At 40.0% G+C, this 19,472-nt stretch overlaps 1 protein-coding gene across 1 annotated transcript; it reads right to left on the reverse strand.

Annotated features, from left to right (window-relative positions):
• Nucleotides 1–433: 433 nt before the first annotated feature.
• lyrm7 (LYR motif containing 7) lies at nt 434–17,526 on the reverse strand. The gene is made up of 5 exons (XM_063069203.1): nt 17,444–17,526; nt 12,348–12,420; nt 10,063–10,133; nt 5,401–5,482; nt 434–2,272 (listed from the first exon to the last, which is right to left on the reverse strand). The coding sequence occupies exons 1-5, from the start codon at nt 17,459–17,461 to the stop codon at nt 2,199–2,201; spliced, it is 318 nt and encodes a 105-aa protein (XP_062925273.1). The 5' UTR covers nt 17,462–17,526; the 3' UTR covers nt 434–2,198.
• Between the last annotated feature and the right edge of the window lie 1,946 nt (nt 17,527–19,472).

Consider the following 19,472-nt stretch of genomic DNA (forward strand, 5'->3'; position numbering starts at 1 on the left):
TTAGGTATAACAGTCAGCTATAATGTAAAATTTACTGTCACTCATATTTGAATCTACCATATATAATAAGCAACCACAACATGATGCACAATTTTCCTTGCATGACTGCTTAATGTGAAATTTCTTAGAAAAGTTCATTTTGTTATGAATAATCAGTTGCAGCTTTCAAGAATGTGATGATAAATTAGAACATATGATACTGATTTGATATTTTGTGCAATCACAATTTTAGTTTTGAATTGAAAAAAAATGCAAATTACTCTGCAATGAACTAACATTAATATCTATTACGCATCAGCTATTCTGAACAGCCATGACCTAATTCAATGCAGAGTAGGCTTGAGGGGCCATGTGGCCTATTCTGGCTCAAAATTCATGTGTTTGCAAATTTTAAGCACAAGTAAAAAGACTAGCACCAGTCATTTTATCTTGCAATATTTTATTTATATGAAAATGAATCAACTCAATGTCAATACAGTTATTACCTCAAGTTGGAAAATAAGTTATAAAACACAAATATAAAAAAAAACCCTGCTTTTGGCATTGTCATGAAATGTTCATTATTTAATGTAGGCCCAATGAATTAATTATCTACAAAAAAATAACTTGCATTATCAAGACAATTTTATTCACACACTCCATCCATTGTAACATATGAGGTTCACAGCAGCACGAGTATCAAACAGTGTAACTAAATCATGCATGTGGATCCATTTTCAGCTTTCTAGAAAGTGTAATAAATGAAGGGAAACGTAAATGTATAACATGCAGCATGAGTAGAAAGAAATGAACAAGATGTTCATTTAATGTTTACATTACTACACATTTTAAAAATTACTGGTGAAAAGCAACAAGTCCGGGGCTAGAACCAATTCTGATCAATAATAAATAGGCAAAAGTATTCAATTAAACAAGAAAATCAGGTGGTACAATGATTTCAAGTAGTCAAGTCTGAGCCGATAATAAGGTAATCCCCCAATCTATAAACTGGGGGGTACTGAACTAAAAAAAAAGGAAAGGTATGTCTCATCCGGAGTTTCTCCGGTTAGCGGATGATTTCCCTCCACGCCTCTCTGACGTAGTGGGGAACTGCGTACAAGGCAAGTTACAGCAGTGGTTTGCCATTGCCTTCTGCCGGGTGAGTTTACAAAGAGATCACCAGCTCGTAACCCAGCACGGATGGAAAGCGTGCAGGGGAGCCAGCAGGCTGGATTCGAACCCGGGAGCTTTCATCCCGAAGTCCAACGCTGATGCCACTATGCCACCAGCTGGGTCTTAAAAAAAATGCACATAAATGCACGTTTCTAGTTGCATATAAAAATAGAGGGGACAGAAGAGCTGAATTATTTAAAAAATATAAATTAATCATATTCTTTGGGAAAATGAACAGAGGATCAATACCATTTCTATTCTTAGCATTATATAAAAAAAGACCAGGCAAAGCCATTTCATCTTTCCTAGAATTGTAAATTCTGAGAATTTTTCCAACATTTGAAAGGAATTCAAAACTAGCCTGTGAAATAGTTATTTCAAGTATTAAATCTTCAACTTTTGAAACCTGTTCCAGCAGAAGTACTTAGGCTTTGTTTCCATCAAGTATAAACTAGGCAGATTTCTTGCCGAAATGATAACCTTGCACTGAATTCCCAAAGATTTCTAGTACAAGTGTTTGACTTGCTTTATATTTGTTGAATAATCAATATAAGCTAATTGCAATGACTAAGCAAGTAACACAATGCACAACCAACAGAATAGAAGAAAGAGAACTCAATTGACTGTGGGTCATGATCTCATCCAAAAAATTTCAATTTTCGTAAGTGTTATTAATTCTGTAATGTTTCCACAAGTTAGCACTTGGTCTCTTAATCACAACTAAACTACTACTGACAACAAGGAAATTTAATTCATTTAATAGTTAGGTACAGTGGAAATACCCAAATATTTTGCACTGTAAAGTCAAACCAGGTGGTTCTTGTAATCTCAATGGTAGGGCACTAGTGAACGAAATGTAACAGAGTGATCTAGAGTACCAGTGCAGAGTTCATACTTGTCCAGAGAAAAACAAATCAGGTTCTCTATAACCACATCTTGATTATGTTTAGTCCTTAAAAATTTCAACAGCCTTTCAGCAAATTCAAGATGAAGTAGTTTCAATAAGAATACATGAAGTCCAAACCTTCACTGAAATATTTCTTACACTAATTAGTTTTCTTCGTAGGATTATCATTGTAGGGCACGTTATCCAGCAGAACATCTTCCCGGGGTCTTAGAACTGGAAATAAAACATTAAGTGGCTCATTATTTTTTGAGAATGAATTCACAGAACTATAGAGATAATCAATGTGTATCAAATGGAGGTTTTCTTTGAGGGAGAAAAGGGAGGGAACTCGATAAGTAGAGAAACATCAAATTCTGGGAAGAATGACAACTGTGATGAAACTATTGGTGTAAACCCAGAAATCCTGAGGGTGCCACCAGAGTTTTACAGTTCTGGTCACCGAATTATAGGAAGGATGTCAATAATATTGAGAGAGTACAGAGGAGGTTTACTAAAATGTTGTCTGGGTTTCATCTCCTAAGTTACAGAGAAAGGTTGAACAAGTTAGGTCTTTATTCTTTGGAGCGTAGAAGGTTGAGGGGGGACTTGATAGAGGTGTTTAAAATTATGAGGGGGATTGATAAGAGTTGATGTGGATAGGCTTTTTCCATTGAGAGTGGGGAAGATTCAAACAAGAGGACATGAGTTGAGAGTTAAAGGGCAAAAGTTTAGGGGTAACAGGAGGGGGAACTTCTTTACTCAAGAGAGTGGTAGCTGTGTGGAATGAGCTTCCAGTAGAAGTGGTTGAGGCAGGTTCGATGTTGTCGTTTAAAGTTAATTTGGATAGATATATGGACAGGAAAGGACTGGAGGGTTATGGGCTGAGTGCAGGTCGGTGGGACTAGGTGAGAGTAAGAGTTCGGCATGGACTAGAAGGGCCGAGATGGCCTGTTTCCGTGCTGTAACTGTTATATGGTTATATGGCCATTTGACCGCTGAAGGCCTTTACAAGTGTTTCTAATTATTTATAAACACAAGAGTTTCTGCAGATGCTGGAAATCCAGAGCATTCCCCACTCTGGCTCTCTTCCTATCCAGTCCTGATGAATTATTCCATTCCACGTTTGCTGCCTGACCTGCTGAGTTCCTACAGTATTTTGAGAGTGTTGTTCTAAATAACAATTATTAAATTAAAATTATAAATGCATTTTTGAATGTTTGAACAACAAATACAAAAGCAAAATTACAACTTTCATGTGTGTTTTCCATTTACGTCACCGAACTTCACCTCCTTTTCAAATGAATGGAGCCATGTTAAAGACTTACATAATGCTAAGGGGCCATATATAAAGATATTGTGTATTCATCCTTCAGTTTGGAGCATTTGTACTCCATCCCGGGCTCAATTTGTATCTAGCAGTATAACGGAGATCAGATGTACCAGCATCTGATAATAGGGTTTCCCGACTTCTCTGCTGCAATGCATTTGTGTAGAAATCATGAACAGGATAACTCTGCTGATCACCAGCAAGGTCAGTCTATTCCAAACATGAGAAGATCTGCAGATGCTGGAAATCCAAAACAACACACACAAAATGCTGGAGGAACTCAGCAAGCCAGGCAGCCTCTATGGAAAAGAGTAAACAGTCAACATTTTGGGCCGAGACCCTTCATCAGGATTGGGAAGGAAGGGGAGAAGTTAGAGTAAGAAGGCACAGATAAGAGTGACTAAGATACCCTGGATACAGGGTTTAAATGCAAGAACAAACAATAGAACCTGGGTGCTTTTTCATTACATAAAGACTGAGATGATCAGAGCATGGCATTCATGAAAGAGACTACTTACATTAGTAGTAAATTGGTAGAAATTAAGACAAAAAGTGACAGGAAAGAATCAAATTTAAAAGAACGGTTCACTAGAATAGGAAATACCCTACTTAAAGTTTATTGGGGAGGGGGGAAAAAAGCCAGATTGAACATTTTATAGTGTTGAAACCATGTTTTGGTTTCAGTGCTTTGAGGGATGAAGATAACCTAAATGAATGGGTGAGGGGTTGGCAAAAAGCAATATAATGTGTAAAAACTGAAGTTATCAACTTTGGTCAAAAAAATAGAAAAGCACAGATCAGAAAGTATTGTTGTCCAGGAATAACCACAAACTAATATTTAAGTATCATAAATTAGAACGGAAAATGGTCCGTTGATCTTTATTGCAAGAGGATCAGTACACGAGTAGAGACTGCAATTATACAGAACGCTAGAGACTGCACCTAAAATTGTGTTAACATGTCTTATCTCCCTATCCAAGGAAAGATAACTGCGAAAGAGGAAACGCAAGAGGCTTAACAGATTGATTCCTGAACCTGGTGCAAGAGGAGAGACCAAGGATAGTAAGCCAATATTGTAGAGTTTAGAAGAATGAGAGCAACTCATTAAAATATTCAAAATTCTGACAGGATTTTACTGTATAGATACAGGATGATGTTTCTCCTTACTGGGGAAGGAACCAGAAGAGACAATTTCAAAAAAAATCAGCATTCTGCCTTTCAGGATATAGACGAAAAGAAAATTTCTTTAGAAGATAGTGAATCTTTGAAATTCTCTTATTGGACAGGGATAGTGGCACTTGGTTATCAAGACTACTCAATACAGATTAGAATTTTAGTACATATCAGAATCAAGAGATACAGGATCAATGCAGCCAAGGTAAAAGATTAGCTAGACGTAAGAGACTGAATGGTTTGCTTCCCATTTTGTTTCTTGGCAACACAGTAACAGGTGGCCAAATGCTCATCCCCAGCAATGTAAATTTGAATGGATCAGTACACATGAATCACACATGATTCAAATGTGAAAGTAATATATGAATGAAAATAAAGAACATTTCTCACAATACAGATGTGGCCATTAGCCTATCTCGTCTTTGCCAGATACCAGATCAATCCCATTCCCAGATTTTTCCCCTCTATAATCTCTCTCCTCTCTAATGCACTTACATTAGGAAAAATTTGATGGTCAATTAACCTATCAGCTAGCATTGTTTGGAATGTAGGAACATACTGGGAGAAATGAGGGGAAATACGTGGTCACAAGGAGAACCTGTAAATTCCACATTTATAGCAGAGGATGGGACTGAACTCTTTTTCCTAGGGATAAGGCAGCAGCTCAATTTGTGCCATCACTGTGTCAACCTACAAAATCTGATAGAACAATAAAAGGAAATTTCCAAATTACCCTATTCTACCATCAGTTTCAACCACAATATGGAAAAAAACGCAAAAGTCGCTAATAATGTTTTAAGGTATGATCAGTTTTGTAGTTAAGATTTTTGTTTTAAAAATATAAGATATAAATCTTACTTACAAATGGTATTATGCTTGGTGTGAATTCCCTGGATTACAGTCTTCCTGAGAACTGTATCTACATCTGATCCTAATTTAATTAACTGTGAAGAAAACAGAACATATATTACAAAGGTTACTAAAACATCAATAATTTGTTTCATGCTAACAATAGATCCAATGCAACATCATCAGGTCTCTGGACAAAGATGGAAGTTAAGGGCAGGAGGCATGTGTCGAAAGCAAGTGGAAGCCCTGTGTGGGTACTTCGGCAGTGCAAAGGAGAAAATCATCGTCGGAATTCCAATTTCATAGCACTGAGCAATCCATTTTTAATCATGAAGCACAATATGGTATCAAATTTTAATTCTTTTATTTTATTTAGTGATACACCACAGACTGGACCCTTCCGGCTGTTTGAACTGCGCTGTCCCACCAAACCCTGTACAAATCTACTTAACCCTAACTAATCATGGGACAATTTACAATGCCTAATAAACCTACCCAGTATGTCTTTGGACTGTGGGAGGAAACTGGACTACCTGGAGAAAACCCACGCATTCCATGAAGACATATGGAGGACACCAGAATTGAACTCCAACATCCCGAGTTGTAGAAGTGTTGCACGAACCACTATGCTACCATGGCACCTTTTGTCCATTTGTTCCACATTGCCAGCATCATAGTCCTATTTTTCAGCCAATCTTAAATCTGAAACCGCACGCATTCCTGCCCCTTCTGCTGTTAGAAAACGACTCTCCTCGGTTTTGAAACTAATCTCATTCTCATGTTCCTTTACACACAGGTCAGGAAGGTCATTCAGCTCATTGAGCCAATTCCAGCTCTGGACAACACCACTGGGCCCTACTATGGCTCCAGACAACACCAGTCTTATCACCATACTCATGTCCCTACAACCCATTATCTTTCAAGTGCCCATCAACTCATCTCGCCTGCCCCCACATACACTACAGTCATAGAATACAGCACAGAAACAGGGCCTTTGGCCTATACAGTCCATGCTGAACCATTAGTCAGTCTGGTCCCATCTACCCTCACCCGGGCCATAGTCCTCCGTACTCCTCTGATCCATGTACCTGTCCAAGTTTCTCTTAAATGTTAAAATTGAAGTGGTATCCATCACTTGCAGCTCAATACACACTTTTACCACCAAGTGAAGAAGATCCCCTTCATGTTCCCCTTAAGCATTACCTATAACCTTAACCTCTAGTTGTAGTCTCACCCAACCTCAGTGGAAAAAGCCTGCTTGCACTTACCCCATCTCTAACCCTCATAATTCCTTTACCTCTATTAAATCTCACCTCAATCTTCTATATTCTATGGAAGGAAGACCTAATCAATTCAGCCTTTGTCTATAACTCGTCCTCAAATCTCAGGACATCCTTCTAACTTTTCTTTGCACTTTTTCAATCTTATTGAAATTTTTTCCTGTAGGTAGGGGACCAAAATTGCACAAAATACTCCAGATTAGGCCTCATCATCTTCTACAACTTCAACATAACATCCCAACTCCTGCACTCAATACATTGATCTATGAAGACCAAAGTGCCAAAAGCATTTTTTATGACCCTATCAACCTACGAATAGGAATTATGGATCTGTATTCGAGAGCTGTTTTGCTACCACAATCCTCACTAAGCCCTACTGCTTACTGTGTAAAGACCTACCCTGGTTTGTCCTCCAAAATTGCAACACCTTACACTTATCTGCATTAAATTCGACCTGCAATTTTTAGCCCATTTTTCCAGCTGGTCCAGATCCCGCTACAAGCTTTGATAGTCTTCCTTGCCGTCCATTACAACCCCAATCTGGGTATCATCCACACATTTGCTGATCCAGTTTGCATTATCAATCAGATCTTTGACACAGATGACAAACAACAGCAGAGTCAGCACTGATCCTTGTGCCACACCGCTAGTCACAAGACGCCAGTCGGAGAGGCAATCATCTACTACCAATCTCTGTCTTCTCCCACAAAGCCAATGTCTAATCCAATTTACTAAACTCATCTGGAATGCCAAGCAAATGAACCTTCTTAATCAACCTCCCATGTTGGACCTTGTCAAAGGCCTTGCTAAAGTTCATGGAGACAACATCCATTGCCTTACCTTCATCAACTCTCCTGGTTCTTGAAAAACTCTAAGATTGGTTAGACACAACCTACCATGTACAAAGCCACGCTGACTATCCTTACTCAGTCTCTGTCTATCCAAATACTTGTGTACCTGGTCCCTTAGAATACCTTCCAATAACTTGGTCACTACTGAAGTTAGGCTTACTGGCCTATAATTTCTTGGCTTAATCTCAGAGTCCTTCTTAAACAACGGAACACCATTAGCTATCGTCCAATCCTCTGATAGCTCAGCCATGGTTAAGAATTTTTAAAATATCTCTGCTAGGGCCACTGCAATTTCTGTACTATCCTCCCATGTCAGGCCGTGAGGATTTATCCACCCTAAAGTGCCTTAATACAGCAACACTTCCTCCTCTGTAATCTGTACAAGGCCCATGACCTCGCTGTTGCTTTGTCTGACTTTCACAGTCTGTGTCTCTCCTGAGGTAATACAGATACAAAAAAAAAATCCATTTAAGATCTCCCCCATTTGTTTTGGCTCCATGCATAGATTACTACTCTGACCTTCCAAAGAACAATTTTGTCCCTTGCTTTTCTTTTGCTGTTAACATATCTGTAGAATCCCTTAGGATTCTCCTTCATAATGTCTGCTAAATCAACCTCATGCCTTCTTTTACCCTCCTGATTTCCTTTTTAAGTGTTCTTTAATTTTTTTTTATACTCCTCAAGTACCCCATTTGTTCCTACCTGTCTATACCTGCTATGCACCTTCTTTTTCTTAACCAAGGCTTCAGTATCTCTCAAAAACCAAGTTTGTCTAAACCTGTTATTCTTGCCTTTTATTCTAACAGGAACATACAAACTTTTAACTCTCATGAAGGCCTCCCACTTACCAAGTACACATTTGCCAGAAAACACATGTCCCAGTCCACACTTGCCAAATCCTTTCTGATACCATCAAAATGGGCCTTTTTCCAATTTAGGATCTCAACCCAAGGAATAGAGCTATCATTTTCCACAATTACTTTGCATCTTGTGATTATAATGCTATTAGTTTCAGTGTTCCCCTACACAAACTTCTGTCACCTGCCCTGTCTCATTTCCTAATAGGAGATCTAGTATCACACTCTCTCTAGTTGGGATTTCTATGTACTGATTAGGGAAACATTCTTGAACACATTTGACAAACTCTTTCCCATCCAGCCCCTTTTACAGTATGGGAGTCCCAGTAAATATGTTGAAAGTTCATCACCCTTCCTGCCCACATCATTGGTCATGACCTCTGGCTGCTTGCCCTCCCATTTAACAATGCTGTGTACTTGATCCAAGATGTTCCTAACCTCCAGCTGGGAGGCAACATACCATCTGGGAATCTTTCTTGCCAACAGAACCTCCTTTCTGCTCCCCTAAGCAACAAATCCCCTATCACTACAGCTCGCCTCCTCTCCTCTCTTCCCTTCTGTGCCACAGAGCCAGACTCTGTGTCAGAGACCTGACTGCTGTGACTTTCCTCTGCTAGGTCACCCTCCCAGCAGTATCAAACCTGTTGTTGAGGGGAACAGGCCCTGCACTGCTACCTATCCCCATTCCCCCTCCTAATGGCCTCCTGTGTTCCACACCTTGAATGTAATTACCTCACTGTAAGCCCAATCTATCAACCCCTCAGCCCCCCGAATGATCTGGAGTTTATCCAGTTCCAGCTCCAACTCCAACTCCTTAACAAAGTCAATTAGAAGCTGCAATTCGATGTACCTCTTGCAGGTGAAGTTGTCAGGGACACTGGAAGTCTCCCTAACTTCCCACATTCCACAGGAGGAGCATTGTACTAAGGTGCCCGGCATCTTCACTGCTCTAAAAGTGCAATAAGAAAGAAAGAATAAATAACAAAAAAAAATCTACTTACAGTCTATGCCTCTCCTTGCTGAAGCTTTGATGAGCCAAAGCCTCAACTTCCACTCCCTCCATGGCCGCTCCAGATAAACCTAACATCTTTGTATTGGATCCAGCCAAGTGCCAAATTACGCACAATCCAATGTTCCCTCAGAACTGAGGCACCCAAAATGTGATAGCTGACCCACTTGCTTCATTTAAACTCTCTCTCTACACAATCCAATGTCTCCTTGGGAACTGAAGTGCCCAAAATGTACCAAGTACCCCCACTCATTTCCTTTAAATTCTCTCGCTCCCGCTACAAAATCTAATGTCTCCCCGGGAACTGTGTTGTCCAAAGTGTGCCAACTGCCCCTGCTCACTTCTTTTTAACTTTCTCTCCCCTTCTATACAATCCAACGTCTCCTCAGGAGATGCGGCACACAATAGAGGGAATTTTCAGTCAACATTAACTTCCAAGCTTATCTTTGGATTGGGAGAGTAAACCAAAGAAGACGAGAGAAACCTATGCAGTCCCAAGGAGAATGGGCAAACTCACAGACTGGACTGAATCCACCACTGCACCACAGTGTCCTCTAGTTCCTGCACGCCTCAACAGTGAAGTTCAATTGGCCGATTAGCTAAGCATGCACACTTGAAAAGCAGAATACTTGTTAGTAGAAGAGCGATCCCTTGTAATGATCACTACACTAAACAGACCTCAGATATTTGCTCTGGAGATGATTCATTAAGGTGGTTCCGGAATTCAGAATTAATCTTCTGCCTTGCAGCTGCAAAACAGGGCACAAAACTAGTTTCAATGTAACATTTAAATTTGAAACCTGAAGTACAATAATTACTTCATAGTCCCCAGAAACCCCATATGATTTCTAAACATATTGTATATCCTCTGCAGACAAAACTCGAGAGTGAGAGTGTCTCATTAGATGGGCATGTTGAGAGTAGTGTCAGAGTCAGCACCTCCATCTCTCTCATTTCCATTCCTCCTGGGTTCTTTCCATTTTGTATTGCCTGTTACTGACATCAATTCATTTTAATGAGCCAAATATTATAGACAACGCAAGTAATAATTCAGGCTTCATGTGCACCACCACCACATCTCATGCATTTGGAGGCAGCTCTGTGTTTGATTGGGCAAAGAATGCCAGCAACTTTCAAGCTGGAAAACTATTTGGAGGGATGCCTCTTGGATTAGTGTTTACAGTAGAAAATGATGATGGATGTTTGTCATTGATTATAGGTTGTAAAGTAAGTTATATGAGGATGTAAATGCTGTAGTATAACTGTCTTTAGCTGACCACTTAAGACCGAATAATGAGAAATCCTTGAAATTTTATATCATGCAAAGTTTGTTGCAGATGCCAAGCCGTTAAGTATTTTTAAGACTGTGATTGAGGAAGCCAAGAGTAATGGTGATCAGGTCGGAATGTGGAAATGCAGCAAAAGATTAAATTGGCCACAATTGTACTGGATGGAGGAGCAAGTTCAATGGACTACATGATCTACTTTTACACATGCATAGAGTCTGAACTATTAATAAATCAAATATCATAGACAAGGCAAGTAAAATGAATTGACAGCAGTATGAGGCAATGAGAACAGGAAAGAACCCAGGAGAATGGAGAGACAAATGGAAGTAGTAGATGAGTTTGGCCCATCGAGTCTGTGTGACTCTGGGTTTAATCCCATATCCTGAAATTCTCCGAAACCTACTCTCAACATGACTTTTTTTTATCTTAAAGATTAAAAATTAGCTTTATTTATCAAGTGTACATAAGACATCAAAACATACAGTGAAAAGCATCGACTGCTTCAACGACCATCATAGTGCAAAGATCATGCTGGGGACAGTCTGCAATTATCACCATGCTTCCTGTGTTAACATAGCATGCCCACAACTCACTAACCCTAACCATACATCTTTTGGATGTGGGAGAAAACCATAACACCTGAAGGAAACCCATATGGTCCTGGGGAGAATATATAAACAGCAAGTGTTGGGAATTGAACCCTGATCAGTGATCATTGGCGCTGTAAAGCGCAAGGCTAACTGCTATGATATACACGTAAACACACACTTCCACCAGCCTTATCTACTTTGGGTGATTTACAGAAGCCTGATGTTAAGCAGTCACAAGAAAATGCAAGCTCCATACTGCATCAGTAACTAGAATCAAACCCGGGTCTGATCTAACTGCCAAGAACATTTGGAATTTCTTCTCTGAACTTTGTACTCACACTCACCAAATGCAATGAAACTCAACTCCATTTGCCAAAACATCATTTCATTTGTCATGGGAAGACATTAATGAAAGTATCCATTTTGATTTTTTAAAAAGCTTTCCCCAAAACTGCTAATACGCTAAGAATAGATTGCAAGGCCTGATTTTAGTCATTTAAAATACTGCATTCAAAGTCAGATCCAATATTTGAAAGAAAACAAACTTCTCAACAGGAAAACTGGAACATGCCATTTATCATGAAAGACTCTGTTTCTAACAGTTTTCACCTCTGAGCAGCTGATCTCAGTTCAGACTGTTTATACCCAAGGCTAGTTACGAGATCCGAGGCCCTTTTGTTTGCTGGTACAAGTAGCCCCAGAGGCCATATTACCCACAATAAAATACTTTGTTGACACTGCCTAGCCCTGACACCTTTCTGTGAATCCACCCAAGATCTCAAAAAAGATGATGAGTGGAATTTTTCTTTGGAGAAAGTCATAATTCTCAATCTTCAGTAGGTAGGCTCGTAAAATAGGTAAGATGCAAATGATCAGTAATATTCAGCTCATGTTTAACTGCTACAAATAAGAGAAGGTACAGTTGCATTAGTCATGACAATTGCAGCACATCCACATCAAGTATTTCTTTCCAGTAGCGAAGAAAGTTATTTTAAACAGGTGATGACAAAATGCATCTTTTTGCGTCTCTATATTTACTTAAAATAATCACTTTTGCACAATTCCCAATAATAATTCAGCTTACCTTCCAGTGTTTTATCATCACCTCTGAACACCTCTTTCCTTGTTCTATGCAAAGCTTTGAAAAGCTGCAATACCTTCCAAAGCAAAAAGATGTGAAAGATTCATTCCAGTGAAGTGCAGTCAAATACCATCAAACAACTACTCCTCACAGTCAATGATATTGGAAGTGTAATCCCCTCCCATCAAGAAGGGCTAAGGTGCATAGTCACACCACTACCTGCATGTTTCCCAAGCTATACACCACCCTAATTTGGAAATACATTGCCATTCCTTACCTGCTGTTGGATTTAAACCCTGGAACTCTACCTAATAGCAAATTATGGTTTAAGATGGTGCTGGTGAATCTCAGCAACTTTTGGCTGGTGGCTGATGAAACAAGGAAAACAACTAAATACTTAATCACTGCTTGGTATTAAACTAAGGGTCCATGGACAGACTCCCTTTGTGGCCTTCAGTTCAGAACACTATCTGCTCAAGTTTTTTTATTTGCTTGATTTGTTTTTTGTTCCTCTGCATTTTGGGTGTTTGAAAGTCTTTTGCAAAATGTTTTTTGGGGTTTCTTAGTTTTGGGCTGCTTGTTAGGAGATGAATCTCAAGGCTGAATAATGTCTACTTACTTTAAAAAATGTACTTTGAACTTTGACCAGGATGCTAACAGTTCAGTTGGCTCAGGACACTTTGAGGGTATTTAAGGACAGGAATAAATGCTCACCTTTCCAATGATACTTGGTTCCCAAAAGATCACATCCCAGTGCTCGTTTTTCTAACCATCAAGCTGTGAATAATGGTGAACAATTGCACAGCAAGTATGAAGTGGGAGCTACAGGAGCAGCTAAACATCTACATTGTCAGCAGTAGCAGGGTCAATATGCACATTTCAAATAGAAAATTAAAGCACTGACAATGCCTTCAGTCAAATATGTTAGTAAATACTCTTCTGCTTCCCTCCATGAAATTTTTCACAGTCAGTTCATCTCAACATCAAAGAAATTGCTGAGAGCACTGGATACTGTAACAGCTCTAGGAAGCAAGCGATATTTTTGCTGTATTGTTGAACTTCCCCTCCAGAACTACTTACATCCTTAGGCAAGATGTTCTAGTAAGATTTACAAAACTGACATCTTTCTGTCAATGTATCCAAGTCATACTTAAGACAGTGCAAATCCAAACCAGTTAATCCAATCACCCGAGTTCTACTTTTGATCAGCCAAGTTATGAAATGCATTATCAACAATTTCATAACGTACCAATAAACTGCTCAAAGTTCAGTTTGTGTTCTGCCTGAACCACTCAGTCCCTTCTCTCCTTACAGCCTTGGTCTAAACATCAGTTAATTATGACCAAATCTGCCATCTTGGAGACCTTGTACAAAAGAAGTCAATCAACATGAGCAGAGAGTAGTCTACTGATGGAGTCATTCTGTACAAAGTACTGTTGCCTTCAGCTACTTCATAAATGACTCTCCTCCTCATATATGGGGATGTTCAGTAACAATTCCACATGGTCAAATCCAATTGCATTTCTTCAGGAGAAAATGTGCCTGCATACAGCAATATCTGGGTAGGAGTCTAGCTCAAGCTGGGATGTGGCATTAATATTTGTGTTCCCCAAGGGTGAAAAAATAACTGCTATTAAATTAAATTATTACCACCAGCTCTTCATCATAAATCTTCAAAGCAGGCTTTCAACCTAATCTTTGTGTCACTACACAGCAGGGTCAAAGTTCAAAATAAATTTATTTTCAAAGTACAAACATATGTCGCTATATACAGTGGATTCCAGTTAATTGGGCCATCAGTTAATTAAGACAGCCACTAATTTGGGACAACTCTTAACGAACAAAAACAAATCAAGAAAATAGCCATAATTCCCTTTGTTTATTTGGGAAACTACACTGCTTAATTGGGGCAGGAGACTGTTGCCAAACATTTTCTAACAAGCATCTTTAGAAACATTTTCTAACACCATGCTTAGAGCAAACAGTTCTTAAATAGTGTCACTTGTGTTTGTGTTCAAAAAGCAGTGATTTTTGTCACAGATAGTTGGCAAGTAATAAACAGCAAGACGATTCATAACTGTTTTGCTCACTACAGTTTCAAGCATTCAAGGCTTGGAGATGCTAGAAATGGCCAGAAGTGAAAATGAAAAATTTCACTACTTCAAGTTAGGGACTGTGAGGAATTTGCAGATATCAGTAAACATCTTGAATGTTACAATGAAAATGAAAATTTGGAGGATGCATTCATTGAAAGCATTGTTTGAAGGCAGCCCACTATCTGCACTGATTTTGTACATTTAACGTTAATCAAAAGAACATGGCAGCCCGTTCCCTCAAAGCTGTGCGAGTGCACGGCCGCGCAGTAACTGAAATGCTCCCACGCACATAGCCATTGTTGCTGTGCAGCTGGAATTTTCTTTTATATACACATTTAAAATGCTGCACAGTTTTCAGGTAGTGAAAAAATCTCCTGCTCAGAGGAATAGTTGGTCTGCACAACTGTAAAAAAAAATTAGAGGGAATGCTGATGTCAGTGTACACTAAATGAATTCCTTCATTGATAACTATTAGGAACTAATACACAACTTTATAGCACTGACGTAGTTTTGGTGGTGTTCTAATTCATTCTGTATTTCATTTAAATATACAATTTGTTACTCAGTTAAATGGTACTTTCTTTTTTTTTCAAAAAAATACCTCTTTAGCTATTTCCATGAAACAAAATGTACTGGTCCCCATGTGCCCCAATTAACCAGAAACCCCATTACTACCCTGAGTTTCATCTTCTTGCAGACATTCACAGTAGAGCAAAGAAATGCAATAGCATCAATGAAAAAGTACACAGGAAGACTGACAAACAACCAGTGTGCAAAAGAAAAACAGTGCAAATACCAAATAAACAAACAATAAAATAATTAAGTAAATAAATAAATAATGATGAGAACATGAATTGTAGAATCCTCGAATGTCAATTCATAGCTTGGGGAATCAGTTCAGTGGTGTGGTGAGTAACATTACCGATGTTGGTTCAGCAGCCTGATTGTTGAAGAGTATTAACTATTACTGAACCTGGTGGTGAAGGACCTAATGCTCCTCTACCTGCTTCCTGATGGCAGCAGCAAAAAGAGAGCATAGCCTGGATGGTGGGGGTCCTTGATGGTGGATGCTGCTTTCTTGTGGCAGGGAGGGCTTTTCCTGTGATGAACTGGGTTTATCCACCACTGGTGAAGGGTCTTGGCCAGAAACGTTGACTGCTTATTCCATTCCTGTAGATGTTGCCTGACCTGCTGAGTTCCTCCAGCATTTTGTGTTTGTTGCTCTGGAACTCCGGCATCTGCAGAATCTTGTGCAAGAAAGTTGACATTATGCAGCAAAAAAAAAATTCCATTTCATTCCACAGCACGCTTTTACCACCAGTGTGTCCCATCTATGGAATGTACTGCAATTACCTGCCTGGGCTACTCCAAAACCACACCTGTCATCCAGCAGAACTACAGTGGGTCAAACCATCCACAGTTCTAAGAGAACAGGGAAATGTAAACCAAAATATGTGACCCAAGAGCACCAGAAAAATGCTAGAGACAGAATAAGGCAGCAGACAAAACCATTTACGTTGATGGAGCAACTTGGTTTTCAGAGTGACAGCAATGAAGGAGTGAATGCAAGGACCTGGACCGCTGCAATTTGCTTAACACCGCAGTAGGTCTACAGAGGATGATAGCTCTATGGCTCTCCACTCTGCCTGGATCTCCTGGACAATAGCAATGCCTACGTCAGACTAATGTTTATTTATTATAGCTTAGTGTACAACATAATCATAACCTCAGTTCTAAGCAACTAGCTCCGAAACCTGGGCCTCCGTAGCCCACTCTGGTACTGGATTCTTGATTTCCTCACCAGGAGACCACAGTCAGTGAGGATCGTAAATAGCATCTCCTCCTCCCTGACAATTAACACTGGCGCACCGCAAGGATGTGTGCTTAGCCCACTGCTCTGCTCTCTACACCCACAACTGTGTGGCTACGTAAGCTCAAACATTATCTATAAATTTGCCGAAGACACAACTATTTTTGGCAGAATTTCAGATGGTGACAAGGTGGTGTACAGGAGTGAGATAGACCAGCTGGCTGAGTGGTGTTGCATTCAGGGATCAGTAGTGGAAAGGGTGTGCGATTTCAAGTTCCTGGAATCTCTCTGAAGATCTATCCTGCACCCAACATATTTATTCAATTACAAAGAAGGCATGACAACAGCTATATTTCATTAGGATTTTGAGGTGACTTGGTATGTCAATAAAAACTCCCAAATTTTCACAGATGTACCGTGGAGAGCACTCTAACTGCCATCTGGTATGGCGGGATCTCTGCACAAGATCAGGAAAAAGCTGCAGAAAGTTGTCAACTCAGCCAACCCCATCATGGGCACTAACCTCCTCAGCATTGAAGGCATCTTCAAAAGGCGATGCCTCAAAAAGGTGGCACCCATCATTAGGGATCCCCATCACCCAGGACATGCTGGCTTCTCACTGCTACTATCAAGGAGGTGGTACAGGAACATAAAGACACACACGCAACATTTCAGGAACAGCTTCTTCCCCTCCACCACCAGATCTTTGAATTAACAATAAACCCATGTACACCAGGTCATTATTTTGTTCTTATTTTCCTCTCTTTACACTATTTGTTATTTTCATAGTTATTTTTATAATGCAATGTATTGCTTCCACAAAACAATAAGTTTCACGACACATGCCAGTGATATTAAACCTGATTCTGAAACAGGGTTTATTTTTTAAAGCTCAATGGATTATGCTTAGTGCAGTGGCAACGGCGAAAAACCCTCCTGTGCTTTATACGATGTTATGAATTAACCCGAACAGGAGATTAAGATGGAGGGGAGGAATAACCCACTGGTCAACTGGAAAGGCACTCGGTAGATTGCGCCTTTCCTGCCTTTGCAAGTCACCTTGCAGGATTTACAGTGTAGAGTGCTCACCTCAGGAGAGAGGTCAGTGACTTAAAAGCCGCAGGGCTCTTGGTCAGCAGCATAACGGCCGGTACAAGCGTCGGCCACTAGGTGGGCCTGTCCCCAGAACTCACCTTAGCGCGGGAGCCCATTGCACAGCGAGTCGGGGCCTCACAACTCACAGCCCGCACACAGCCCGGCGTCTCCCGCTTTAACCCGCCCCTACGCAATAATCTTCCTTCGGATCAGTGCCGCCGAGGGACAAAGTACAGCAAGTACAATCATGTCAAAATGGCGATTCTACCTTCTTGTCAGATCCAGGCCCACACCCAGACCTTTCTACCAGCCGAGGACGAAAAAGTGGTGTGGGATATTGTAGGGCATAGTGAAAACTGTAGGTCAGTTTAAATCCATAACTCAAGGATATAAGAGCTTATATAGTGTTAAAAGTGTTATTTAGAAGTTTGATGTTACAATTATTAACGGTTTCTAGGCCACTCGGCCTCTGGCTTGTACCATTGAAAGCGGAAAAGTTTTTATTATTTATTCTTCCTCAATCAGCATGACCAAAGTAAGCTTGTGTAAGTCTGAACACACATTGGCTACTACATTGTAATAATGACCACATTTCCCAAGTTAAATGGCTATAAAGTGCTTTGGGTCATTATTAGATGATTACTTTTTAATGCAGCACACACACACAATAAGAGGAACTCAGCAAGTCAGGCAGCATCTATGGAAAGGAATATAGAGATGATGTTTCAGTTTTGGTCCGAAACGTCGACTCTATCCCTTTCCATAGATGTTTCCTGACCTGCTGGGTTCCTCCAACTTTTTGTGTGTGTTGCTCTGGACTTATAGCATCAGCAGAATCTCTTGTGTTTATTACTTTATAAGGTTTCCCTTTGATTTTTTTTAACTCCACATGTATTGGTTCTGCTATCCAACAAGAATGAGTCAATTGCATTTTTAAAAGGTTCTCAACAATAATTTTTGGGAGATTTCTGAATGGTCAAATTTAAAGTAAATTTATTATCAAAGTACATACAACCCTGAGATTCATTTTCAAACCATAGTAGAAAGACTGCACCAACAGGGCTGACAACCAGTGTGAAAAAGACAACAAACTGTGCAAATGTAAAAATAAAGAAAAAAGCATATCAGGCACCCCACCCTGCAAAAAACTCATTTCACGCAGGTAGCACCCCCCCCCCCCGTTGACCTCCAAGGGTGTATGTAATACTTTGTTTAGTGATTTTGTCTAATCTGTAAACCAAGTTGGGTATATGCAGAAAATGTAACATTAAAATATGTACTTACATTATCATGTTTATTCTATTACAACTTTAAGCAAGTCTACAGGAAGTTTGGCCTATTGTAGGACATCAATAGTGTAGCTCTTTGGCAGCTAGCCAGCTAGTTTAAACCAGGGGTTAAACTAAAAGGTTGGCACGTAATTAATTAGCTTGTTTATTTCAGCTTTCTTCTTAAAGATGTGCTGGGTGCGTTCCGGCCACCGCTGTATTCTTCGTGGCTCGGAGGTTGGGGACCACTGAGTTATAAGTCACTTATAAGTCAATAGCATCATAACATTTTAAGTAACGTTTGGATATTAGACACACAGCGCATATTTTCCTCGTATGAACATATGAAATCATTGCAACACACCAATATTGCTGAATCAGTGGGAGCCCTGGGCTTGTTTTCCTGCAACAAGACGGTCCTATCGAGGGGTGATGCGAGACAGCGATACTCAAAGGGGGTTCCTTATGTCCAGTCTATTCTGCAATTTTGTTTTCATTGCATTCTTTGCAGAAAACTCTGCTTATGATGTTGAAAATGAAAGCAACGTTTTCAATGCTTTCGTGGCTACCTCAGGATATTCAGCCTTGACTTTGATCCAGAATGCCGGCAGAGATGTTACGTCAAACATACGTTTGTACTTTTCAGCCCGCTGTCATTTGCAAGCTGGAGGGGTTGATCTTTTTCCCGTGCTGACATGGATGATCCACCGGGGACATTCACAAATGGGTCACAGACCCATTCCTTTGCACGTCTTGGGTCACTGATGACCTCGCATGCGTTAAAATTCAACAGTGCGTGACAGGGAATGAGGAAAGGTGCAGCTGACTCATATCATTTCATATCGCCAAATCATATTGT

The sequence above is a fragment of the Mobula hypostoma genome, chromosome 16 (genome assembly GCF_963921235.1).
Source record: "Mobula hypostoma chromosome 16, sMobHyp1.1, whole genome shotgun sequence".
In the NCBI taxonomy this organism is placed as follows: domain Eukaryota; kingdom Metazoa; phylum Chordata; class Chondrichthyes; order Myliobatiformes; family Myliobatidae; genus Mobula; species Mobula hypostoma.

Excerpts from the sequence above, each read along its gene's own strand:
- lyrm7 (XM_063069203.1), bottom strand. Across the intron at positions 10,134-12,347 it reads TGATGATAAAACACTGGAAG|CTGCAAGGCAGAAGATTAAT; the intron begins GTAAGCTGAATT and ends CCTGTTTTGCAG. Across the intron at positions 2,273-5,400 it reads CACCAAGCATAATACCATTT|TTCTAAGACCCCGGGAAGAT; the intron begins GTAAGTAAGATT and ends TTTTATTTCCAG.